The sequence below is a fragment of the Mytilus edulis genome, chromosome 4 (assembly GCF_963676685.1).
Source record: "Mytilus edulis chromosome 4, xbMytEdul2.2, whole genome shotgun sequence".
Taxonomy (NCBI): Eukaryota; Metazoa; Mollusca; class Bivalvia; order Mytilida; family Mytilidae; genus Mytilus; species Mytilus edulis.
Window position 1 is genome coordinate 89727528 of NC_092347.1, and position 27864 is coordinate 89755391.

The window sequence follows — 27864 nt, forward strand, 5'->3', positions numbered from 1 at the left end:
TCCTTGAAAAAAATGAAACAAAGGTATTGTACTTTATTTTTTTTTCTCTTCTAAGCCTACACGTCTGTCGCCTAGAATTATTTAAGAATTTCAAGTTTTGAACTAATTTGTTTTCAATTTTTGTGGATGCTTCTCCTACCTATGGCGAAGATGGGTAACTACAGTCCTTTCAGTTACTTCTCACTAACACCATACATTCACCATTTCCATTCTCAATTTTACCGTACACGTTATACCTTTGCACCATACACCTTACACATTACAACTTCATGCAAGTTTTATTACAAAAAAAAATAAGCGTGCGATTACAAAATTATTTATTTATTTTAAGAAACAAATTTTGATCAAAATATTTTAAACTAATGTTTACAATTAAGATCAATTCTTATTAATTCTAGAGATGTCGTACACCATTCATTCACACTATTCCCGATTGCACGTAACACCATTACACCATTCCCCTTACACCATACACCATATCACCATACACCTACCATACACCATTACACCATACACGTTTTTGTGGAAGTTTACCAAGTTTTTATGGGAAGTTTACCAAGTTTACTATCAAACCAAGAGTTCCAAATGGCGAAGTTGGAAGCATCCCTTCGTAAATTTTACGGACGCCATCACGAGTTGGTTGACCGTTATGGAATAAACGTTTCACAGATGATATCGGATATGTTTGATACGTCGTAACCTCAACCCCCTTCCCTTTTCATGAATGTGACCTACCGAATTAGACTATTTACCGGGTTTGTAATAACATGAACCACTCAATGGGTGCCACATGTTTAGCAATATCTGCTTACCCTCCCGGAGCACCTGAGATCACCCGAAGTTTTGCTCAGTTTTAAGTTTTCTATGTTGTTTCTTGTGTACTATTATTTATCTGTTTGTCTTTTTCATTTTAAGCCATGACGTTGGCAGTTTCTTTTCAATTTATGAGCTTTACTATTCCTCTGGTATATTTCGCCCCTCTTTTACACCATCCAAGGGCTGTAATGATGGACGTTGTTTCACATCACTTGTAGATTCCTTTCTTCTAGTTGTCATGCTGTATCACATAAAGATACATTATTAGGTACTTGCTATTGAAAAGATCAACAACAAAAAATGGGCACATGTAAATTTCAAAGCAATAACATAGCATTTTCAAAATATAAATGACAATGCAACAAAACACATATGTAAGCACATGTTACTGTCAAGCACCAACACAGATGTGGGAATAATTTATTTCAAATCAAACCAACATAGATTTGGGCACATTTATGTTGTTGCTGTTACATGTTCCTACATCTATGTTGTTGATGTTTTAATATTTACATTGACCAACCTATTTTGTACTAAATCTCGCATCGTAAATTAACCATGTATCCCTAGACAACACAAGCTATTCAATATACACCTACCAAATATTTGACTAAACTTAACCCTTACTCGTAGTCATCCTTAACAGAATACTATAGTTCCTTACAAAAACTGGTGCTTTACACAGAACATCTGCAACCGTTCAAAAATTAAGTAATTTAATGATCATAAAAAAGTAATAAACTAAAAATTCAATAGACCTATTTAAGTGCTATTTATTCTTTAATTTAATATTTTAAGTTTATAATTCTAACAGGCCTTCCTATGAGTTACTACATATATATTTATTGAGCAAGTATTGTACACAAGACATCTACATTATAAAGCAAACCCCAATCAATATTTCCCTATTCCAGAAACTAGTGTGATTATGTAGTGATTACCCTTATGTCTCCAAGTGAACTGTCCACACGTGGAACTATATAATCAAAAGTGTAATATCATCTAATAAACTGCCTTCAAAGATATTTGATCAACTGTTGAAAATAACACCTTTTGCGAAAAGAGAAATCAAAATTATAAAAGGTAAACATATTATTACATAATAATTTGGATGGAAAAGGATGACTTGTTCTATCAAAACAATTAGGAAACATTGTAGAAATGAACCAACACTATATTTTCTATGGAGCTCTTCGCTATTTCACACCAAACAATAATTCTGTGAGTACTGCATGGCAATTCATCGTCCCCCCAATTAAAAATTCATTGTATTAGAACAAAATTCTAACTGATCTATAACTCGTAATGGTGTAAACTATATAACAAATATCAAGTCAATATCTTCAAGCATTACGAAAAAAAGTGTGGAAAACTGATTTATTAAGTGAATAGTCCAAAGACCATAATTCTGCACATCAGACTGGAACAAAATAACAACTTGATCTGTAACTTTTCATGATTAAAGAATAACCATTTTTCAAACCAATATTTTCAAGCATGATGAAAAAGAAATTGCGGGAAACTGATTATTTTAGTGAATTTTCTTAGTTCAAGGACTTCAAGTAACTTGTTATGATAAAACTATATACAAGTTTTCAAATCAATATCTTCTAGAATGGCGACAAAAGTGCAGAAAACTCATCATTTGAGTGAATTTTTTAAGTCCAAGTACCATATCTCTGCACACAATCATCAGACTTGAACAAAATTCAAACTTAATCTGTAAATTGTCATGCTAAAACTACATACAAGTTTTCAAATAAATATCTTCAAGAAGGAGGAAAAAAGTGAGGAAATGCATTTTCTAAGTGCAAAGACCGTAACTCTGCATACAATCATCAGACTGGAACAAAATTACAACTTGATCTGTAACTTCTTATGATAAAATTTTAAACTTGATATCAAATCAATATCTATAAGCATGAGGAAAAGTGTGAAAAACCGATATTCCGGACTGACAGACAAACGGACAGACAGACATACAGACAGACAGACAGACAGACAGACAGAGTGCAAACTTAAAGTCCCTTTCCACTAAACTATATTGGTAATTGAGACGTATAAATTGTAACAAACAAAATGTAAATCAATAAAAGCTATTGAAAGTTCTCAGGAAGTTTGATAATAAGGTTTTATTAATTACTGATCTATTGAAGATAATGATAAATTCAATTGTTTGAACAATTCCATCAACTGTGTTTGTGTGCAAGTTTGAATAAACTCTATAACTCATGTACCTTTGATAACTATTATGAAAGTAGAATAATTTACACTGATCACCTGACCAAGTAAAGTTACAAACCAGAAAGTAGGATATGTTATATATTCATTTATATGTAATGTCATCATCTGAGTGTGTTCATGTGTGTACCTTTAAACATATGCGGCCAAAATAAAGCCCCAAAAATGATAATGACATATTTGTGTAAATCTAAATATTGACTAGTTAATTAAACTTTTGTATTGTGAGAATACAGGCAATTTTAGGTCCTAAAGATATATTCTGTGAACAGCATGATTTTTTTCCATTTAGATAATTCAAATGAATTCCTATTATGGAGCATCTTCGCCAGCCAAGGGTTACGATCCACTCCCATTCTCTTCACCCTTGGCGAATTGAGATAAAATTTCGGAGACACAAGGAAAGGATTTTTATTGGTTGCAGTAAAAACTCGCTGCATCCAATCAAAAAGCGCTCATAACATGATCACGTGTAGATGTAGAAAGTGTTTGTAAACAATTGCCACGTGTTTATTGTGCAACAAGTCTTTACATCACTAAACATACGACTATATTTAGTTACATCTTGAATGTTTTTAATCAACTAATAGAAGTTCCTGTGTATGTTTCATGCACAAATGCATGAATGTTGAAGTATATTTTCGTTTCCGGCTTTACCAAGTGCGTAGAATCTAGACGCTACCGTGTTTTTACCTCCAAATTGAAGAGTTCAAGTGCTACCATTGTTCTAGAATAATGTGTTCTGAATGGGCGTGACTTTAATCTTCCGATAGATGGTGCAACATTGATATCACAAATGTTAGCTCAATCTGCCAAGGGTGAAGAGAACGGGAGTGGATCGTAACCCTTGGCTAGCGAAGATGATTATGGAGATGAAACAAACACTTTAAATCAATTGATACTATTGTTAGCATACATGTAGCGGTAAGTTTTACAGCAGATGACTCGGAGGGCATTCCGGTGTACTGTTGCCATAGACATTCCTATCCACTTCACATGCGTTTTTGACTGATAACCGAACGTATTTCGTATAATTACGCGGATTTTATCGAGTGCAAAATAATATTCGTTTTCGCTTGCCATATATTGCAATTTTCTCAATAAATATTCAAAATAATTTTTAAGAACATAGATAAATGATATGAAAATGTTTTGTCGTGAGATAGAAAATCAAGAATTCCGAAAATTTCTATTAACGCAAGTGAAAGAATGTTTTGCAAAAGATGCAGGAAAATATAAATGCCTACACAAATTTATTCTATAAGAAAAATGAACTATTACAGTAGAGTGTCCACCATGCACTTGCACTGTACTATCATCAGAATAGTAAAATAGAATGATGATCAATGATATACAATTGGATAAAAATTATATATAACTGTTATACAAATATTATTTTATATATATAAACATCAAACCAGAGTATACTGATAACAAATGATTATATCACTTCAATTTAATAGTTACGGTGAGGTTGAATTTCTTGTCATGAGGAATTTGTCTCAGAAAAAATATATCTATGTACCATAACCTAACTTTCAGGTATAGAGTTCTTATTTTTTGTTCTAAGACAAGTGTGTGTGACCATCAACCAGAACTTGCGGTTATCCGATGTTCAGTACTTCATCACCTTGATTATCTATAGCTATCTAAACAATGTATTTATAAGTGTTTAAACAAAATATACAACTGGGTATGTAACAACTTTGACTTCCCATGAACGGTTAAATCATACAGCTTATCAGAGACAATATGTAGTATTATTTACAGATACAAAACTGGAAGGATATCCGTCATATAGATTTTTTTAAATGGCGTTCTCTCAGTCCTTTATAAGAAGTCAAGCTCCAGCTAAATGTGGAATATGTAAAACTAACCGACAAATAAAGTGGAAGTGTATAGATTGTAATAACTTATTGTGCAATAACTGCAAAGAAAAGGTGCATCCAAAATTAAAAGATACAGAGAGTCATCAGGTAGTTAACATAAAGGATGTAGGATAACCGACTTTTGTAGAACTAAACATCAATAAGCAATATCAGACTAAACTACCTGGAATAACTAAGATATCTTATTGCCATGATGATTCAATATGGATATGTAGTTACACAGATAAAGAATTAAACCTGAAGGAACCAAACTAAATATACAATCCAGCTTTAATATCAAGGTATATGATATGGCTGTTACTCAATCAAATAATCTACTTATATCTACTGAGGAATCAAGACTTAAACAAATCAGTTTTAATACAGATAATCTAACAGACTCAATCTATGCTCTGAAATCAATAGTACCTACAGCAGTTCATATCACCAGGGACAATAAAGTTCTAGTAGGAGGTAGTGGTAAAGGAACAAAAGTTGTTATACTAATAAATCAGAATGGCGACCATGAGGGGGTGAATGAACATGATCAACAAAAACAACCTATATTCGACTTTGCCTGGAGAACAACCTGTACCAGGAATGGGAATATTCATGTGGTGGATAGAAAGAGTGGTGGCGGAGATAGAGTAGTAGTTTAAGGACAGGGTGGTGATATAATCAATACATATACAGGAGATTCAGAGATCAACAAGGACATAACATTCGGACCAGCAAACATAGTGACAACACCTAGAGACAATGTAATTGTAGCTGATCCAGGTCCTCATACACTTCATATCCTTAACAGTGCTGGTATGCTGATGACACATAAAACAAATGAAATAAACATTGTGTTACCATGTTCTCTTGCATTCTCACCAACAGGACAATTATACATAGGATGTCAGAGACCGCCAGGTAGTACAACCAAGGAGGCCAAGTTATATAATGTGACCATTTCAGGATGTTAATGCTCCATTAATTTGATGTTTATTGTTGTTGTTTAGATCAGGTCATATAAATACCAAAAATACATTTACAAGCAATGTGTTCAGTACAATATACGTTATTTTTTTTTTAAATATTGTGAATTTTAAAGTAATAAGTCCAAAAAATATTTTTTTTATAGATGAACACTGTTACTGATAGAACCTTTCACCCTCAAATTTTAAATAGTAACCGTATAATCAACATCTATACAGAGATAGTGAAATTAACAAGGAGAGGCCAAGCAATCCAACAATGTTTTTATAGTTGATCTGAAAACTAATTTGAGGTGAAAATACATTACCACACAAAGCACATTATTTGTTTATTTCCATATTCTTTGGAATCTATTTCAACAACTAACCCTACATAGTATGTAGAAGACAAACAGACAGCAGCGTCAGGGACCCCAACATATATATCATGTATATTCGGTGTCCTAAATAGGCTGTTACAACATTCCATATATTTAATCTTAAATCTATATATAAAACAATTAAATAATGTTTGCTAAAATCATTAACTAACGTTTTTCGTTTCTTCTTTTGAACAAGAAATAAGCTGTCAAGTGACAACATACCAGGGTTTCTCTGTTTGGAAGGTGTCAGACCATTGTTGAATGTAATAAAAGGATAATAAATATGAAAAATAATCGGACAACAAAAGTTATGAAATGCTCCAAAGGGTGCAGGTTGATACGACTGCAGCAATCGGAGCAAGTTTAAACACAACTTCAAGCTGGCACAACTCTGAATTTGGATTTTGACACAGCATAGGTTTCTGACACAGAATAAATGTGGTCTAAGAATGTACAAATTTTAATTTGGACCCTTAGGACCTCAATGCGGACCAATTTTATAATTGGGCTAAACATTCAAATTCAGCAGTTTAAATTCAGTATATCAAACGAACCCAGTTTTTTTTTAAATATTTGTTGAGATCAAACAAAAGTTTAATTTGGACCGACTACAAAACTTGGTCTAAAATAAAAAATCTCAACACATGTTTAAATTCATCAGATAAAAGAACCCCAAGTATTGAACTTTTCATGACATCAATAAAAGTTTCATTTTTTACCCATTGGACCTCAATGTGGATTAATTTCAAAACAGGACACTATCTAAATTTAAATATCAAAAATTAAAAAAGACAGATTCAGCATATCAAAGAATCTAAAGAATTCAAGACCTTGAAATCAATTTGGAATAATTCATTTGTCGGTTTCTTTTATGGATGTGAAGGGGTAGTAATAAAAAGAAAAACAGTGTGAGTAGAGATAACTTGTGTAAAGAAAAGTGTTTCGTCAAACATGTTGGAAATAAGCGTTACTGTGCGTTATCATGTGCAAAATGTCTTAACTTCATGTTGCAAAAAAAACCAAAAAAAAAAAACAACTCTGCAAGAAAATAATGTGGTGAAAGATGATCAAGGAAATAAAATAATCAGAACATATTCTAAAGGTTTTTCCACATAAGATGTAGAAAAGGGAAAAGACCTAAGTTAAGCAGGCTAGACATATGTGCAATCTTGTCCTTACATTTATACTAGTATATATGATATGTCTTATGTTTTATGCAAAAATCACATCAATTGTATTATGTGTATATCTAAAAATTCATAATTGAATTCTTTCACTTCAACAATTTATATATAACGTCAAAGTCAGATAAAACATGAACACTATACAATCTTCTTACACAAAATATATATAGTTGACCTTAAGCTTTTGCTTATGCTTATAGTAATTGATACTGACAAAACAATAAACAAATTGACCAATGAACCATAAAAATGAGGTTGAGGTGGGATATATGAAAACTGCATGCAAGACAGACATGTATCTTTACAACAAAAAAAGTGGTCCTATATAGCTAATAATGTTCTTGAAACTTAGAAATATATCAAACTACAATCAATTAGCATCGTTCAATGAAACATGAAAAAAGGGTCGAGGTCAGATAAAACCTGCCAGACATACATGAATACTTAACCATCAGGATATATACTAAGTACAACAAATATATTGCTTATATTATCATAGAAACATACCACACCACAAAACATTGTCATTACCAAAGAACTATGAAAATGAGGTTAATGTCAGATGCACCCTGCCAGACAGACATGTACACCTTACTAGCATTACATGGTTCCAATATAGTTGACCTATTGCATGTAGTATCTTAGAAACAATACCTAAACGTGAAAAGGTAACATTGACCAATGAAACACAAAAATGAGGTGATGGTCAGATGATAATTGACAGACAGACTTATACACATTACAATCATTCCATGCACCAGATATGGTTGCCCTATTGCTAAAAGTATTAGAAAACAGATAAAAAACAAGAGCTGTAAGAGCAACAGCGAACCAGATTTTTTAGCAACTATTTGTCTGTACTTTTCAATATCACAAGGACCATAACTGAGGCCCCTCATGGGGGGGGGGGGGGTCCTAGTAATCACATAATCACCATTTTTTGGCCAATATAATCACATAATCATTAAATATTTGCTTATCTTTAGTAATCAAATAATCATAAACTAAAAATACAGTCCTAGGTAATCAAATAATCATGAAATATTTGGCTTAATAATCAAATAATCATTAAAAAAACGGCCAAGTAATCACATAATCAAAAACCCCATGAGGGCCCTCATAACTTCTGAACGAACTTGACCTTCATTTGTCACAAGTAACTGAGATACTTTGTAGGTACTGGAAATCACATTTGAAATTGCCTCTTCCAAGTCATGATGAATTGTTTGTCAATTATATTGTTGAGATCTCTGGTTTCAAGTACAAGCATCTATGTTAATGCAATTCTATTTATCTTGTAAACATTAAGCACTAACTTGGAAATAATAGGCATTATGTTTTGATAAGACGGAAATGAAACAATGCCTGGATAATGTATACAACGTAACACTATTTATTCCATTTCAGATAAGTTTTGAAATTACACAACACTTTTAAACCAATTGAAGCTATCTGTTGGCCTATTTTGAACCATGTACTTGGCATAACAAATTTCAAAGAATTAGTTATATTTAAACCATTGTATACACATCAATTAAGCATTTTCTTTACTTTAATTTATGTTTTAAAAATGGATCAATATGATATGATCATGATAATAAACTATACAAATTTCAAAAGGTTCTCTTACTACAAGTTTTCCTCCCTTATCTCATTACTCATGACATTCGTTTTGCGACAATTGATCCGAACAGGAATTAATAAAGTAATAGTGATAAGGTGAATGGAAAATTCTACTCGAAAAGATTGTCACTTGATATGTTTCCGCAAATCGTGATAACGCTTTCTTATTCCTTTATGATACGTCTATCCCAGTTAAGATATGCCGTCACAATTTGGAAGCCAAAATTTTGATACTGGAAGTGAACATCTTGTATTGGTTTTTGGACTCTTCCCGGTACCGGATTGGACCGAAAGCAATATATCTACAGTTTTTTATGAGTCATCAGTGTTACATCTGTATGCTGATTCATCATATTAGACTGATTATCCTTACACCATTTAATACAAATGATTAAAGATAACATCAGGAACTTAACTGCATACATATAAATATCTAATGAGGTAGGAAATGGTAAGGGTATACAATGACTATAATCCACTATGTAAGTCATAACAACAATTATCCTGACAAGAAAACAACATCCACCTATGTCACTATTAACAGTCCATTAGAATTTTTGCTTTGCTTTTTTACGAAATGAAAAAAAGTCCTCCGTTTCATGAAGAAATTTTATTTATAATTATGTTTAATAACATGTACAATTTAAATAGCGTCAACGCTGAATCTTTTATTGACGAATGTTCGTATGGCGTCCATAATACTGAGCCTGGTATCTTCGATTTAATATTCCAACCACTAAATCGATGACACTGTTGATGGATGTTTCGTCCACTACATCAGTCCAGAACTTAGCAGCGCCAGTGGTTAATCTTATGTTGACGAATCGTGCGTCAATGGTTCAAAATTGTAAGCCTGGTATGTTTGACGAATTTTATTTAGTAGAGTCGGAAGTAGTGTTTATGTCCATTACATTTCAAGAAAACACATAAATATGTTACATACTGAAGAAAACTATATATGTGATGAGTTATAAATGAAGTAACGCAGTGTAGAGCACATTCACTGATGAGTGTTGTGTAGACGAAATGCGCGTTTAACAGTCAAAATAATCCTCCAATAATGAGCTCTTTTAACTCACATCAAGATATTGAAAGGGGGTAACGGTGTTTAAAATCGATTGACAACTACTTCTACAACAGATCTACCCATTGCCATCAGCAGTATAAAAAGGGAATTGTAGCCTAGTAGAAATCGACAAATTTGTAAGTGTAAACACAGCTCTCCCACTCATCTGACTTAATCGAAATCCGTCTTTAGAGGCAACAGGCTAAATTGATCTGCAACTAATGTTTGTTTAAAAATCAAGATATGGGACACAAAAATAAATATCAAATACACATCTTATGTCTATCAAATGCATTTTCAGGTACTCAATAGTATGTAACATAAATTCGTGCAACATAAAAAGAGTGTATGATGATTGCATGATGAAAAACCCAAAATATATACATAAAATGTCGAAAAACATCCCCAAGCAATATTGTAAACTTTTGAATTAACTAAAATAGAGTAACTATGATGGTGGTTTAAAACGGTAATCATATCTTGCTGTGCATAAATCACCAAGGCGATCATATACATATTCAAAAAGGGGGAAGACCAGAAAATTCTGACAAAATCAAATGTTAGATTATATAAATCAACGGAACAAATGGAAAACAACTATCACATTCCTGACTTTGTACATACATTTTTAATTGAAGAATAGAAACCAACTGTCATATTCCTGACTTTGAACAGGCATTATGGATGAATGATTGTAGACCAGAGACACATGACGTACTATATTTGTTTCTTGAGTTAGTACATTGGATCTATTTTGACAGAGTGAAATGCCTCTTGTTATTTGAGAATCCAAGTTGGTTCACCCTTAAAGAATATCTGTTTCACAGAAGACAAAGGGTATACTAAAATCCACTCCACCAAATCTCTTGAAATGAGATTATCGATTTAGACTTGTCACCGGATTTATACTTATATCAGTAACATGATGGGTGCTTCATGTTGAGCTGGATTCGCCTACCCTTCAAGATCTCCTCAGATTCTCCCTGGTTTTGTAGGGGTTGTGTTTCTCAGTCTTTAGTTTTCATTTTTATGCTTTGTTTATTGTTGTATGAGAGTTATGCATTTTATTTCAGTCTTCAACAGTTTTTAAATTTCGGTATATCAGTTTTATTTTTCCAACCAGACTGTTTATAGGGTTGGAAATTGTTCACTTTGAGTATAGATTCAGGGGAGTAATACATATTCTTCAAAAGTATCCAAAAAGATTTACAAAAACACAAAAGTAAAAACGCATTACTTTTATTAAATAGTTAAAAATATTACAAAAGATAGTGGGTCTATAAAATTTTAACATATATATATTTCTAAACATATATAAAACAATAATAACTTTGAACACATATAAAAACAATAGCTGATAAGTAAAGATTCTACCACACCATGTTGTTAATAGTATATTTATACACTCAAGATAGCCAAATTTGGATTTCAAACCTATGTGAAAAACACAAAAAAATCTAAATCATATTGCATCAAATTATAAGATGAAATCTATTTACGACAGATTATCTACTTTTACTTATGCTTTTTGATAAATTATATATTTTTAAAAGTTCTAGAAAGTGTGAAGATCAAACCAAAAGCAATCGAAATTTACAAATCCAACAAGAAATCCAAAAATAATCACAACTAATAGACAACCAACAATAACAAAACATTACAAGTATAACTTGGTTGGCCAACATGAACCCCAAGATGAACTCAGGAGGTCCAGAACAGTAAGTATTTTCTGCTCAATATAATAACATATGTGCCTCACACACATTTTGAGAACCCCTTATAAAATTAAAAAAAATAGACCTTATTTATTCTTAGAGATTATGAATGGGTACCAGTCCAAATATGTCAGTGTCCCTGTCTGTTATACTGCTCACTAGAAAATGTATAAACAGAATACAAAGACATTACAAGTTTGACAATTGGTGTTATCAGTATTGTCATAATGGGTATAAAATAATATTGAATATAGTGCATGACATCTCTGATGGTTACCAGTCCAAGTAATGTCAGTGTCCCTGTCTGCGGTACCGTCCTCCAGTAACTAATCATATTAGATAACTTTGTTATATCTGCATTATGTTCCAATGCTTCACCCTGTAAAATATATGTTTTCCATCAACAATGTGCAGACTTACAAAGTAATATGGTAATCATTTAGAGCTAGGGTACTATTTCCTGTTTAGATGATTTCTGCTATCAAAAGAGCTACTGAAACAATGCTCTTTATGGTCAAATTAAAATATATTTTTGAAAGTTTGACTGAAGAAATCATAAGTTTGTTGACTGTTATAAAAACCATGTAACAGATAACCATGGATACGTCTTATAAGTAATAATCATGTTCTCTTTTATGATTTATCACTACATTTAATAGCAACATGTCAGTAGTTATGAGCGACATGTCAATAGCAACTAGAGGATTTGGAACTACTTATCCTTCCTGAGCACACAAGTTCAACTCAGGTTAATAAATCCTGGGTTTCTCATTATATACTTTTTCCAATTTTGTTGTTTTTTTAAAGTGTTTTTTTCTTCTTGGAAATATTGTTACTTTGACTTTGGGGCCTTTCATATCAGACTCTATAGTGCGGCTTTATTCATTGTTGAAGGATTTACCATGAACCATAATTTCTATCATTTTTGTCATTTCTACTCTGGTTAATAGTTGTATCATTCTCAATCGTACCATATTTTCTTATTTTTTTTTTTTTCCCATCACTTGGCGTCCGGCGTCCGTCGTCGTTAACTTTTACAAAAATCTTCTCCTCTGAAACTACTGGGCCAAATTAAACCAAACTTGGCCACAATCATCATTGGGGTATCTAGTTTAAAAAATGTGTGGCGTGACCCCGCCAACCAACCAAGATGGCCGCCATGGCTAAAAATAGAACATAGGGGTAAAATGCAGTTTTTGGCTTATAACTCAAAAACCAAAGCATTTAAAGCAAATCTGACATGCGGTAAAATTGTTTATCAGGTAAAGATCTATCTGCCCTCAAATTTTCAAATGAATCCGACAACCCGTTATTGGGTTGCTGCCCCTGAACTGGTAATTTTAGGGAATTTTTGCTGTTTTTGGCTATTATCTTGAATATTATTATAGATAGAGATAAACTGTAAACAGCAATAATGTTCAGCAAAGTAAGATTTACAAATAAGTCAACATGACCAAAATGGTCAGTTGACCCCTTTAGGAGTTATTGACCTTTATAGTCAATTTTTAACCATTTTTCGTAAATCTTAGTAATCTTTTACAAAAATCTTCTCCTCTGAAACTACTGGGCCAAATTAATCCAAACTTGACCACAATCATCTTTGGGATATCTAGTTTAAAAAATGCTTGGCGTGACCCGGCCAACCAACCAAGATGGCCGCCATGGCTAAAAATAGAACATAGGGGTAAAATGCAGTTTTTGGCTTATAACTCAAAAACCAAAGCATTTAGAGCAAATCTGACCCGCGGTAAAACTGTTTATCAGGTCAAGATCTATCTGTCCTGAAATTTTCAGATGAATCGGACAACCTGTTGTTGGGTTGCTCCCCCTGAATTGGTAATTTTAAGGAAATTTTGCTGTTTTTGGTTACTATCTTGAATATTATTATAGATAGAGATAAACTGTAAACAGCAATAATGTTCAGCAAAGTAAGATTTACAAATAAGTCAGCTTGACCAAAATGGTCAGTTGACCCCTGAAGGAGTTATTGCCCTTTATAGTCAATTTTTAACCATTTTTTCGTAAATCTTAGTAATCTTTTACAAAAATCTTCTTCTCTGAAACTACTGGGCCAAATTAAACTAAACTTGGCCAAAATCATCATAGGGGTAACTTGTTTAAAAAATGTGTGGCGTGACCCGGCCAACCAACCAAGATGGCCGCCATGGCTAAAAATAGAACATAGGGGTAAAATGCAGTTTTTGGCTTATAACTCAAAAACCAAAGCATTTAGAGCAAATCTGACATGCGGTAAAATTGTTTATCAGGTCAAGATCTATCTGCCCTCAAATTTTTAGATGAATCCGACAACCCGTTGTTGGGTTGCTGCCCCTAAATTGGTAATTTTAAGGAAATTTTGCTGTTTTTGGTTATTATCTTGAATATTATTATAGATAGAGATAAACTGTAAACAGCAATAATGTTCAGCAAAGTAAGATTTACAAATAAGTGAACTTGACCGAAATGGTCATTTGACCCCTTTAGGAGTTATTGCCCTTTATAGTCAATTTTTAACCATTTTTCGTAAATCTTAGTAATCTTTTACAAAAATCTTCTTCTCTGAAACTACTGGGCCAAATTAATCCAAACTTGGCTACAATCATCTTTGGGGTATCTAGTTAAAAAATTGTGTCCGGTGACCTGGCCATCCAACCAAGATGGCTGCCATGGCTAAAAATAGAACATAGGGGTAAAATGCAGTTTTTGGCTTATAACTCAAAAACCAAAGCATTTAGAGCAAATCTGACATGTTGTATAATGGTTAATCAGGTCAAGATCTATCTGCCCTGAAATTTTGAGATGAATCGGACAACCCGTTGATAGGTTGCTGCCCCTGAATTGGTAATTTTAAGGAAATTTTGCTGTTTTTGGTTATTATCTTGAATATTATCATAGATAGAGATAAACTGTAAACAACAAAAATGTTCAGTAAAGTAAGATCTACAAATAAGTCAACAGGACCAAAATTGTCTGTTGACCCCTTTAGGAGTTATTGCCCTTTATAGTCAATTTTTAACCATTTTTCGTAAATCTTAGTCATCTTTTACAAAAATCTTCTCCTCTGAAACTACTGGGCCAAATTAAAGCAAACTTGACCACAATCATCATTGGGGTATCTAGTTAAAAAATTGTGTCCGATGACCTGGCTGACCAACCAAGATGGCCGCCATGGCTAAAAATAGAACATAGGGGTAAAATGCAGTTTTTGGCTTATAACTCAAAAACCAAAGCATTTAGAGCAAATCTGACATGTTGTAAAATTGTTTATCAGGTCAACATCTATCTGCCCTGAAATTTTCAGATAAATCAGTCAACCTGTCGTTGGGTTGCTGCCCCAGAATTGGTAATTTTAAGGAAATTTTGCTGTTTTTGGTTATTATCTTGAATATTATTATAGATAGAGATAAACTGTAAACATCAATAATGTTAAGCAAAGTAAGATTTACAAATAAGTCAACATGACGGAAATGGTCAATTGACCCCTAAGGAGTTATTGTCCTTTATAGTCAATTTTTAACAATTTTCATAAAATTTGTAAATTTAAACTAACATTTTCCACTGAAACTACTGGGCCAAGTTCATTATAGATAGAGATAATTGTAAGTAGCAAGAATGTTCAGTAAAGTAAGATGTACAAACACATCACCATCACCAAAACACCATTTTGTCATGAATCCATCTGCTTCCTTTGTTTTATATTCACATAGACCAAGGTGAGCGACACAGGCTCTTTAGAGCCTCTAGTTTAATTATTTTGTACTCCGTTGTATTAGATTTTGATTAAAAATGCCTCTTAGTATCATAGAACTTTATTTAGAAATAATAAAAGAATTTTTTAGAAGATTAAATTAGATAAATTCCATAGAAATCATAACAAAGAGTCGGTTTAATTCATCAAATTGTTAAATACATAAGATATTAATGTATGGACATAAAAACTTACTAAGATGATATACTTACTAAAACATATACTAGTCTGGTAACATTACTTTCTATTGCTGATTCTACAAGGTAGGCTACCATCAAAAAATAAAACAGGGCTCCAGTCCATGTGCTGATTACGACTAATATACTGACCCTAAGATTAAACAAAAAATATATAAATACAAATAGATATGAAGTACTGTTGATTCATAAGTTTTGTGGGTACCTTTTTTCTACCAGTAAAAAAAAATAAAAAAATTCAAAAGCTGAACTCACAAAACAATAAAAAAATTGTTGCTATAGTATTCTGAATTGACAATGATTAAACACAAGGACAATAAATCTGACTAGTTTTTAAACATAACTATGGTGTCATAAGAGTTGCATTCACAGAGTGTCATTCAGCAACAGTTGGCTAAATAGGGTAAACTGGTAGTAGGTGTCGGATGGATTCAAGGAGTGTTAAGATGTTGTAACTCATCACTGTCAATCTACTGACTATCTATTCTTGTCAGTAATTTTTGAGAAAACTGTGATGAAATACATATTTGTTTTCATTCAACATGCTGAAAAAAATCCAAGTATCAGTAAACAGGAAGTTGTTGAGTGATGAATCTGAAAATGCACCACACGGTAAAGCTGATTTATATCAACCCTGAAACCAAATTTCAGAAATTCCTGTATTGTCGTTCCTGAGAAAAGTGCCAAAAAATATTCATGAGACAGACAGACTGAAGGATGGATGGACTGATGGATAGACAGAGGTGAAACAGTATACCCCCACTTTTTAAAAGCAGGGCTATTATTAACATACAAGGTGATAGCAGTACAACTCCCTTTTTCAGAAACTTATCAAATTATGATAACATTTTTTAAACAAGAATGTGTCCAAAGTACACGGATGCCCCACTGGCACTATCATTTTTCATGTTCCATGGACCGTGAAATTGGGTCAAAAGTCTAATTTGGCTTTAAAATTAGAAAGATCATATCATAAGCATCAAGTGTACTAAGTTTCAAGTTGATTGGACTTCAGCTTCATCAAAAACTACCTTGACCAAAAACTTTAACCTGAAACTCCCACTTTCATTTTCTATGTTCAGTTGACCGTGAAATTGGGGTCAAAAGTCTAATTTGGCTTTAAAATTAGAAAGATCATATCATAAGCAACAAGTGTACTAAGTTTCTAGTTGATTGGATTTCAGCTTCATCAAAAACTACCTTGACCAAAAACTACCTTGACCAAAAACTTTAACCTGCGGACGAACAAACGAATGGACGGACGAAACGAACAAACAGAGCCACAGACCAGAAAACATAATGCCCCTCTACTATCGTAGGTGGGGCATAATAGTATACTAAACTTACCATTGTTTAATTCTGTTAGGTGACAATTTACTTTTGGCAAACATATTGTCTACCAGAAAGTAGATAAGAAATCCCATCCCTCCACAATAAACCAACATATACATCACATACATCAGAGGAACACGACTCATGTCAAAAGACGAGTGAATCTGCTGCTGTAATGGAATGGAATTAATAATTTAACATCTCCTCTTTATTTTTTATGTGATGTTTTGAAAATCTAAATATGGTTTAAAAAGAATATAAATTTCAATGTTCAAAGGGCAATCACTCTGCAAAATAACAAAACAACAGAACATTCACAGCTGAAAATAACAATCTAACAATGTAACAAGTTTCATCATACTAAAAAAAACAAGTTATGTAATTATGTATTATACAATTTAAAAAAAATAAACTGCTCCTCTAAAAACAACAATTGACAAAAAATTGCAACCCCCCCCCCCCCAAAAAAAAAAAAACCCACCAAATTGGAATCTATACCCATTAAAACATTTATGCAATTCCTCAAATGGTCCTAGAACCTTTATTCCCAAAAAGATATAAAGTTCTGAAAATACACAATTTTTTCCTTATGTAAAACAAAAGAAGCAGACTAGGACCCTGTTTGAACAATGGTTGCACATAAAAAACATGCACAGGAGACATGTTTTTACCATCATAAACACTTCCACAACCTAGCTCATTATGAATGTCCTTTGATTTGAAAACAATTGACCCCATCAGGAGTTTGTCTTATTAACAATAATGGGTTTTTTTTATTGGGCATTTTAGAAATCATGAAGGTCTATTTCATAGATAGTCACTGATTTCTCCAAACCTTAATGTACATACAATCTCTACAACTGGGCGGCCACAGAGGCCATGAAATTATTAAAATCTAAAAGTGTATCCTGTAATACTGTAAGAACTAACATCATTAATTCAACCTTAATTTTAACCATGATCATTGACCCATGAAATCAAGGTCGGTACCTTTGGGGTATTTCATATATTGATGAATATTGTGGTTAATTTTAGAAGAGATATCATATAAGAGGGTGGTAAAGGGGGTACTGATGAACAGGGAAACACTTGAAATAAAAATCACAAAAACATAGCACGAAAAATAATAAACAGCTGCGCTATGAGCGCATGATACGCCCGACGTCTTGTGTGGAAGTTTTATGCAATAATCATAAATAGTTTCTGAGAAAGTTTTAAGCAATAACCATATATTGTTTTTGAGACACGGCGGGACCTGTGAAACCCCCAACCCTGTTTTTTTTTTTTCAAAAAACTAAATATCACTTAAATAAAATTTTGAATCAAAACCAAAAAGTATACAGATCTTAAAATTAATATAACAAAGAAGTGTGTAAAGTTTTAAGCAATAATCATAAATTATTTTTGAGATACGGCGTGACGTGTAAAAAAACCCTCCCCCTTTTTTACAAAATACTCAATAACTCAAAAATAAAATCTTGAATCATCACCAAAAAGTAAACAGATCTTTAGATTAATATAACAAAGACATGTGTAAAGTTTTAAGCAATAATCATGAATAATTTTTGAGATATGGTGCAACATGTAAAAAACCCCTCCCCCTTTTTTACAAAATACTCAATAACTCAAAAATGAAATTTTGAATCATCACCAAAAAGTATACAGATATTAAGATTAATATAACTAAGAAGTGTTTAAAGTTTTAAGCCATAATCAAGAATCGTTTTTGAGAAACGGTGCGACATGTGAAAAAAACACGACCCTGTTTTAGTTACAAAGTGCCGTAACTCAAGAAGTTTTAATCTTATTTTCACCAAAAAGTATACAGATCATTTGACCATCATAAGAAACAACTATGTTAAGTTTCATGAAATTTGGATAAGTTGTTCTCAAGTTACAGTGCGACATGTTTACGCCGGACAGCCAGACAGACAGACGGCCGGACAGACGGCCGGATGGACACAGGACATTTGTATACCATAATACGTCCCGTAAAAATTTTGACGGGCCTATAAAAATCGGGAAATTAAAAGCATGAGAAATAAAATTGTAAATATTAAGGAAAAAAGTACTAGAAGTTATTACTCAGCCGTTCTTGGAGATCATGTAGCCATTATTAATGGACATGAAGATGGACTTTATTACATAGAATACATATACAATAGAAAGTAGAATGGTTACAATATAGATCAATTTCTAAAAGATTATACAAGTTTCAGAAAACACACTGACTTTAAATTAGTTCCAATTTACTTTTTAATCAAATGTGGAATAATGCAAGCACGAGAAATTAAGCGCACCGACACGAAACATGGAAAATAAATGAGGGGAAGCATGAAGCACACACATGGAACCAAACACGAGAATACGAGAAATAAAACACCAAAACATGGAAACATGTGAAACTAGAGGCTCTAAAGTGCCTGTGTCGCTCACCTTGGTCTATGTGAATATTAAACAAAAGGACGCAGATGGATTCATGACAAAATTGTGTTTTGGTGATGGTTATGTGTTTGTACATCTTACTTTACTGAACATTCTTGCTGCTTACAATTATTTCTATCTATAAAGAACTTGGCCTAGTAGTTTCAGTGGAAAATGTTACTGTAAATTTACAAATTTTATGAAAATTGTTATAAATTGACTATAAAGGACAATAACTCCTTAGGGGGTCAATTGACCATTTTGGTCATGTTGACTTATTTTTAGGTCTTACTTTGCTGTACATTATTGCTGTTTACAGTTTATCTCTATCTATAATAATATTCAAGATAATAACAAAAAACGGCAAAATTTCCTTAAAATAACCAATTCAGGAGCAACAACCTAACAACAGGTTGTCCGATCCATCTGAAAATTGCAGGGCAGATAGATCTTCACCTGATAAACAATTTAAAAGCATCAGATTTGCTCTAAATGCTTTTGTTTTTGAGTTATAAGCCAAAAACTACATTTTACCCCTATGTTCTATTTTTAGCGGTGGCAGCCATCTTGGTTGGTTGGCCATGTCACGTCACACATTTTTTAAACTAGATACCCCAAAGATGATTGTGGCAAAGTTTGGATTAATTTGGCCCAGTAGTTTCAGAGGAGAAGATTTTTGTAAAAGTTAACGACGACGACGGACATGGACGTCAAGTGATGAGAAAAGCTCACTTGGCCCTTTGGGCCAGGTGAACTAAAAAAAAGGCTAAAACGTTGCACGAAAATAACCCCTTACCACCCTCATATAAGATTCACATAAAAAAATACCTTGTATTTTGAAAAAAAAGAAAATGAACCATGAAATTGATGCCACATTCTTCATTTAATTACTTACAATAAGTTTTCTATATTCTTTGTGCCATCTTTGTAAACCACTGTCTAAAGATGACTGACTCACTGATATGTAATGGTTGCCATGGAAATCTTTTAGTACATTGTGATATTTATACAATTCTTCAATTGTTGATCCTGTGAATACAAACATTCACATTTATGTTTAGAAAATGATTAGTTAAAAGAAGTCTTACATGTATAAATATGCAATGTTGATCTATTTGCAATTGTTGAGAGATTTTTCCTCAGGAAGGAGGATTTACTATCTACTACGAGGAAGGGATGAGTTGGTATTTCATTTTCTGCATTAGAAAATGCCTGTACCAAGTCAGAAATATGACAATTGTTGTCCATTCATTTGATGTGTTTGAACTTTCGATTATGCCATTTGATAAGGGACTTTCCTTTTTGAATTTTCCTATGAGTTTAGTATTTTTGTGATTTTACTTTTTTCAAGGCTTCATAATATGATAAGGGTGAGAAATTCTGATTAACAATGTTATTATATCAATTTTTTTTTCTAAAACTGTTGAATTAAAAGTAAGATGTTTTGATATGCATAAAATTACAGTGGTTAATGCATCAGATATTTGTCAAATCTATTATAACTTCTTCAGGAAATAGTGTAATAAAGCTTTTAATACATGTGTAGGTCATTTGTATAGGGTATCCATATTTTTAATATTCAATATATATGAAAAGAGAATTGCAAAATCTTCTTCCATCTATACATTAGCCATACAATTTCAAATCCTTATTAACCCCCACCACATATTAGCCTTGTCATTTGTTGACTTATGTCATATCTTCCTACCTTTTGTAATTTGGAGAATTTGGTGTTGATGGTATATTATTGATTGCTTCTTATTTATAGGATAGGGACAATTTAGAGCTGGACTAATGTGAAGACACATGTCTATTGTTGAAGACTGCAAGATGCCTTCTATACATATTTTGGATATTATTGGTGTTGGGTTGATCTATCATTGATGTATACTTATACTAAATATTGTGATTATACATCTACTAAATAAGAAACTATAAAGAAAACATCTTGAATTCAAATATAAATTAACTCATACCATGAAGTTTATTAAAGGCTATAACAACAGCTGCCAATAGGAAAACAGTTACAAATAGAATTTCTACGATCTCTCTCCGTGATAATCTCATGTCATCCATCCCAGGCCATAAACACACTCCTCCCCCAACATTTAACTTGTCTGCTTTCTGTCTTACACTGCTATGTTTGCTAGCCAACAACTCCCTATCTTTTAACACACGACCTAAAATAGAGAACAACATTTCATGATCTTTTTATTCAATCAAAGTTCTTTTAATGGTCAAAAAGCTTCCAAGTAAAAAAAAAAATCAAGATTATTTCTAAATGTTACAGCATGGTTTTATTGCATGTATTGTATTGAGAGAAAAAACCAACACTTTATTCACATCAAGGGATTAAAGAGGAAGTCTTCCCTACACACTGCTTTCTAGTCATGGGGCCCTAATACTTTTATGACAGGAACAGACAAACTGCCAAACTAAATATTTGCATCAATGATGATGAGCAATGATAAGACTTTAAGGTTTTAAACAAATTGTAATGAAGAAATCCCTGGCTTAATCATTTACCAGTTATACATAGAGTACATTAATTGAAACCTTAATCTTTACTTAGACCAAAAAAGATATTACATGTTTTTTCAATGTGCTGTAATAAAAAGGACAGGTCATATCATTTTATTTAACAAACATGTTTTAGCTGGTCAAAATTGGTATAAAAAATGTTAGGGTAAAGGCACTAAAAAAAGGATAGGTAGGGTTAGAGAAAACACATGTATTATTTTATTGGCCTTTCAGACTCAAAAAAGCCAACTAGTTGGGAGTTAAACACAAAGTTAAAAAGTGGCAAACTGAAAACTTAACTGTCCTAAAGACATGAAAGATGAAATTTATTAACATCAGTTCATTTTTATTTAAAAAAATTCTCTTATAAGCCTGTACATCTCTCACCTTGGAAATTTAAGGTTTTCCAATATTGGACTAATTTGTTTTCTGTTTTTGGGTGTGTTCTTCCCTTACCCATGTCTACGATTGGTTGGTTTTTCCAGTACTGTGGATTCATTATTATTTTTTGGATACCAATTTTCATGGGTTTCTTGGGTACAGGTGAACCACAAATTCAAATGTTCAAAGAATATAATATTTCTGAATTCAATAAGCTTTGTATACAAAGATTGGCAAAACCACGAAATCAAATATCTATGAATATGCAAGCTTTCATCAATCCACGAAAATTGAAATCCATGAAAATAAATGAATCCACATTATGTCAGGGATAAATCTCTTACCTGGGGTCATTTTAAGTTTTTCTAGTGTTGGACTGATCTGTTTTTCTAGTTTTCCTTGGCTGTTTTCTATCTGTCGCTCCAACCTTTCTCTAAGGTGATACAGACCACTACGAGAGGGTGTAGACATTACAGTTGGTGTACCCAATGATGGACGTTCTTTCACATCACTTGTAGATTCCTTTCTCCTAGCTGCCATGTTGTGTCACAAACATGTATATTCAGTTGGAATTTGGTACCTAAAAAGGTCAATAGGAAAATAAATCAAAAGTGCAAAAGCTCAAATGTTTCACCGGTTTCACTTATTGGCTTAGCAAACAATGGCAAAGATCAGGCAACTGTTTCAACTTGAATGATTTATATAGTTGTAAATCTTTACAGTTTGATCCAATCTAAATGCCTTTGTTTGCATTGCAGAGATCAGAGCGAGAGCTTTCCAGTGGTCTACTGTTAAAAGTAAAATAAAAAGAATTCTGAATTCAGAAGAAAACTCAAAATGGAAAGTTTGTCAAATTGCAAAATCAAAAGGTCAAACACATCAAACAAATGGATAACAACTGTCATAATCCTGACTTGTAACAGGCATTTCTCATGCAGAAAAAGTGGATTAAACCTGATTTTATAGCTAGCTAAACCTCTTACTTGTATGACAGTCACATCAAATTTCATTATATAAGTGTGAACAAAACAAACAGATATATTAGATAACAAGAATGAGTCCTAAGTACACGGATGCCCCACTCGCACTATCAATTTCCATGTCCAATGGACCGTGAAATTGGATAAACAAGAATGTGTCCATAGTACACGGATGCCCCACTCGCACTATCATTTTACATGTTCACTGGACCGTGAAATTGGGGTCAATACTTTAATTTGGCATTAAAATTAGAAAGATCATATCATAGTTAACATGTGTACTAATTTTCAAGTTGATTGGACTTCAACTTCATCAAAAACTACCTTGACCAAAATCTTTAACCTGAGCTTCACACTATCTTTTTCTTTGTTCAGTGGACCATGAAATTGGGATCGATACTTTAATTTGACATTAAAATTAGAAAGATCATATCATAGGGAACATGTGTACTAATTTTCAAATTGATTGGACTTCAACTTCATCAAAAACTACCTCGACCAAAAACTTTAACCTGAAGCGGGACGATCGAACGAACAAACGGACGAACCTACGGAGGCACAGACCAGAAAACATAATGCCCCTCTACTATCGTAGGTGGGGCATAAAAAATCTGAATTTGCAATAAATTTAGAAAGATCATACCATATGGAACATGTGTACTAAGTTTCAAGTTGTTTGGTCTTCAACTTCATCAAAAACTACCTTGACCAAAAACTTTAACCCGAAACTCTCACTTTCATTTTCTATGTTCAGTAGACCATGAAATTGGGGTCAAAAGTCTAATTTGGCTTTAAAATTAGAAAGATCATATCATAAGCAACAAGTGTACTAAGTTTCAAGTTGATTGGACTTCAGCTTCATCAAAAACTACCTTGACCAAAAACTTTAACCTGAAACTGGCACTTTCATTTCTATGTTCAGTGGACCATGAAATTGGGGTCAAAAGTCTAATTTGGCTTTAAAATTAGAAAGATCATATCATAAGCAACAAGTGTACTAAGTTTCAAGTCGATTGGACTTCAGCTTCATCAAAAACTACCTTGACCAAAAACTTTAACCTGAAACTCGCACTTTCATTTCTATGTTCAGTGGACCGTGAAATTGGGGTCAAAAGTCTAATTTGGCTTTAAAATTAGAAAGATCATATCATAAGCAACAAGTGTACATGTACTAAGTTTCAAGTTGATTGTGGACTTCAGTTTCATAAAAAACTACCTTGACCAAAAACTTTAACCTGAAACTCACACTTTCATTTCTATGTTCAGTGGACCATGAAATTGAGGTCAAAAGTCTAATTTGGCTTTAAAATTAGAAAGATCATATCATAAGCAACAAGTGTACTAAGTTTCAAGTTGTTTGGACTTCAGCTTCATCAAAAACTACCTTGACCAAAAACTTTAACCTGAAACTCGCACTTTCATTTCTATGTTCAGTGGACCGTGAAATTGGGGTCAAAAGTCTAATTTGGCTTTAAAATTAGAAAGATCATATCATAAGCAACCAGTGTACTAAGTTTCAAGTTGATTGGACTTCAGCTTCATCAAAAACTACCTTGACCAAAAACTTTAACCTGAAGCGGGACGAACAAACGAACGGACGAACGGAGGCACAGACCAGAAAACACAATGCCCCTCTACTATTGTAGGTGGGGCATAAAAATGTCAAATGAATAGTCTTTCAGCAAATAATCCCCCCTCCTCATTGAAAATCATATGGTCCACAAAGGCTGCTAAAAATCATGTTTTTAAATGAGCATTTTTTTAGTTTTGTCACATTAATAGGATGATGATGGAAGTGTTTAACGACCTTGACTGGCTTTTCAGCCCTCGCACGGTCGGTCATTAATAGGTAAATAGATTAGTTCATAATAGTATTGTAACCATCTTTGTTTAATATGTAACTGCCTTAGATATTCATAATAAAATCCAGTTCTTAATATCTTGTTTATGTACATTTAACTCCTACAACCTACAACATCTACATAGACTATTCACTGCATGTAGTCAAATCTGCCTTTTAACTGATTTTTAAACAATGATTTTATCAAAGGGAATGTAATAGATATAAACAAGATTATGTTCCCAGTACACAGATGCCCCAATCGCACTTCCATTTTCTATGTTCAGTAGACCGTGAAAAACCGTAAAAACTCTAATTTGGCATTAAAATTAGCAAGATCATATCATAGGGAACATGTGTACTAAATTTGAAGTTGATTGGACTTCAACTTCATCGAAAACTACCTTGATCAAAAACTTTAACCTGAAGTGGGAAAGACAGACGGACTAATGGACGAAAGGACGAACAAATGGACACATAGACCAGAAAACATAATGCCCCTCTACTGTTTTAGGTGGGGCATACAAACAAAATTTGGTATATATGATTGCCAATAGTGAGAAAACCCTCATCAAGACACTGAATGACACAGAAATTTAAATCTATAGGTCACCGTACACCCTTTATCAATGAGCAATGTCATAGTCAGCGATATGAAACCCAAAATGATACATGTATATGAAAAATAATTCAAATGAGAAAACAACAACATAAATCTAAATATTGATTCTAGATAATCAAATTTTATGTCATGTATGTATAAGGAAGATAACAGGACATGTATATTTAATGAGCATGCATGCATTTTAAAAACATCATGCTTAAAACACTGTACCAGCATAAAACTAGTATCTAGGAATTGTTTACAGCATTCTTTTTTTGAATTTTATGTTGTTATTCTATATATTAAACACAATTTCAGAAAGAAGTGATTGCAGTATCATCTCCCCTACCCATCATATCCCCAGTAAATGAGTACAACACCTGGTATTACAAAATTTACAGTGTAAAATCCATCACTGCATTAAATATACTAGTAAACATAACTTTTTAATGCATTGTACTTGTGTCTATTATCATAGTTCAATCCACAGGCACTTGTCTCAGAAAAATACCATCCTTATTTATACCTTAATATAACACAGGTATAGAGGACATTTTTTATGAGACAATTGCCTGTGGTTCTGAACCAGCTTTTGTAATTTTGAGTATTTTTGTAACTCAATTTTACTAAAATAAAATATGAATTTAAAAGTTCCCCAGGTCAAAGTAATCAATAATTATTTTTTTTTATATGAATGAAGACATATCATCACATACTTTTAATCAAATGAAACTGCTTTTATATATATATATATATAGTAATCAGGTTTGTATCTTTCTGTGTATTTAACAACCTTGACTTTCAACCCATGACCAACCAAATCATATGACTTATCAAGATAGTATATATCAAATATAGATATAACATGTATCAAGCAGAAATAAAATCTGTCATATTTATTTATCTAAAATGGCGTTCTCTCAGTCTATTATAAGAAGTCAAGCCCTAGCTAAATGTGGAGTGTGTGAAACTGAACGTCCAATAAAGTGGAAGTGTATAGACTGTAGTAAATTATTGTGCAATCACTGCAAAGAAAAGGTTCATCCAGAATTCCAAAATGCCAAGGATCATCAGGTAGTAAACATCAAAGATGTGGGACAACTGACTGTTGTAGAACTTAGCATCAATAAACAATATCATACTGAACTACTTGAAGTAGGTTATATGTCTTATTGTGATGATGATTCAATGTGGATAAGTAGTCACATAGATAAAGTATTACAGACAGTAAAACCTGGAGGAACCAAACTGAACATACTATCTAGCTTTAATATCCCAGTCTATGGTACATGTATAGCTGTTACACAATCAAATAATCTACTTATAGCTACAGGGGAATCAAGACTAAAACAAATCAGTAATACAGGTACACTAACAGACTCAGTATATAATGTGTCAACATTCATTCCTACAGGAGTTCATATCACCAGTGACAATAAAGTTCTAGTAGTAGGTGTTAATAGTGACTACCCTAAACCAGGAAGAAGGGTTGTAATACTGATGAATCAGAATGGAGACCATGAGAGAGTGTATGAACATGATCAACATAAACAACCTATATTTACCTATCCCAGGAGAATAACTAGCACCAGTAATGGGAATATTCATGTGGTGGATAAAGTAAGTGGTGACAGATGCAGAGTAGTAGTGTTAGGACAGGATGGTGATGTCATCAATATCTATACAGGAGACAAAGATATCAACAAGGACAGATCATTCTATCCAACAGACATAGTGACAACACCAAGAGACAATGTTATTGTAGCTGATATGAATACTGATACACTTCATATCCTGAACAATGCTGGTCTGCTCATGACATGTTATAAAATAAGTGACATAAACATAATGTTCCCATTGTCTCTTGCATTCTTTCCATCAGGACAGCTATACATAGGATGTAGTAGTTTAAAGAGCAGTACAACTAAGGAGCCCAAGATATATGAAATGACCATATCAGGATGTTAATAATGTGAAACA

At 32.8% G+C, this 27864-nt stretch overlaps 2 protein-coding genes across 2 annotated transcripts in view; one reads left to right on the top strand and one right to left on the bottom strand.

Moving 5' to 3' along the window:
* Positions 1-11366: 11366 nt before the first annotated feature.
* Positions 11367-27864, bottom strand: part of LOC139520958 (uncharacterized) — a 35720-nt gene continuing 19222 nt past the window's right edge. Inside the window, exons 2-7 of the mRNA XM_071314068.1 lie at positions 22805-23040; positions 21536-21739; positions 20455-20588; positions 17151-17305; positions 15819-15936; positions 11367-12237 (exon numbers count right to left, since the gene is read on the bottom strand). Of these exons, the coding sequence (XP_071170169.1) occupies positions 11989-12237; positions 15819-15936; positions 17151-17305; positions 20455-20588; positions 21536-21739; positions 22805-23000 (1056 nt within the window). The 5' untranslated portion in view covers positions 23001-23040 and the 3' untranslated portion in view covers positions 11367-11988. The remainder of the gene's footprint in view (positions 12238-15818; positions 15937-17150; positions 17306-20454; positions 20589-21535; positions 21740-22804; positions 23041-27864) is intronic.
* LOC139521597 (uncharacterized) lies at positions 26794-27852 on the top strand. The gene has a single exon (XM_071315075.1). It carries the CDS (start codon positions 26794-26796, stop codon positions 27850-27852), a length of 1059 nt encoding a protein of 352 aa, XP_071171176.1.

Excerpts from the sequence above, each read along its gene's own strand:
- LOC139521597 (XM_071315075.1), top strand. The coding sequence starts at position 26,794 with ATGGCGTTCTCTCAGTCTATTATAAGAAGTCAAGCCCTAGCTAAATGT.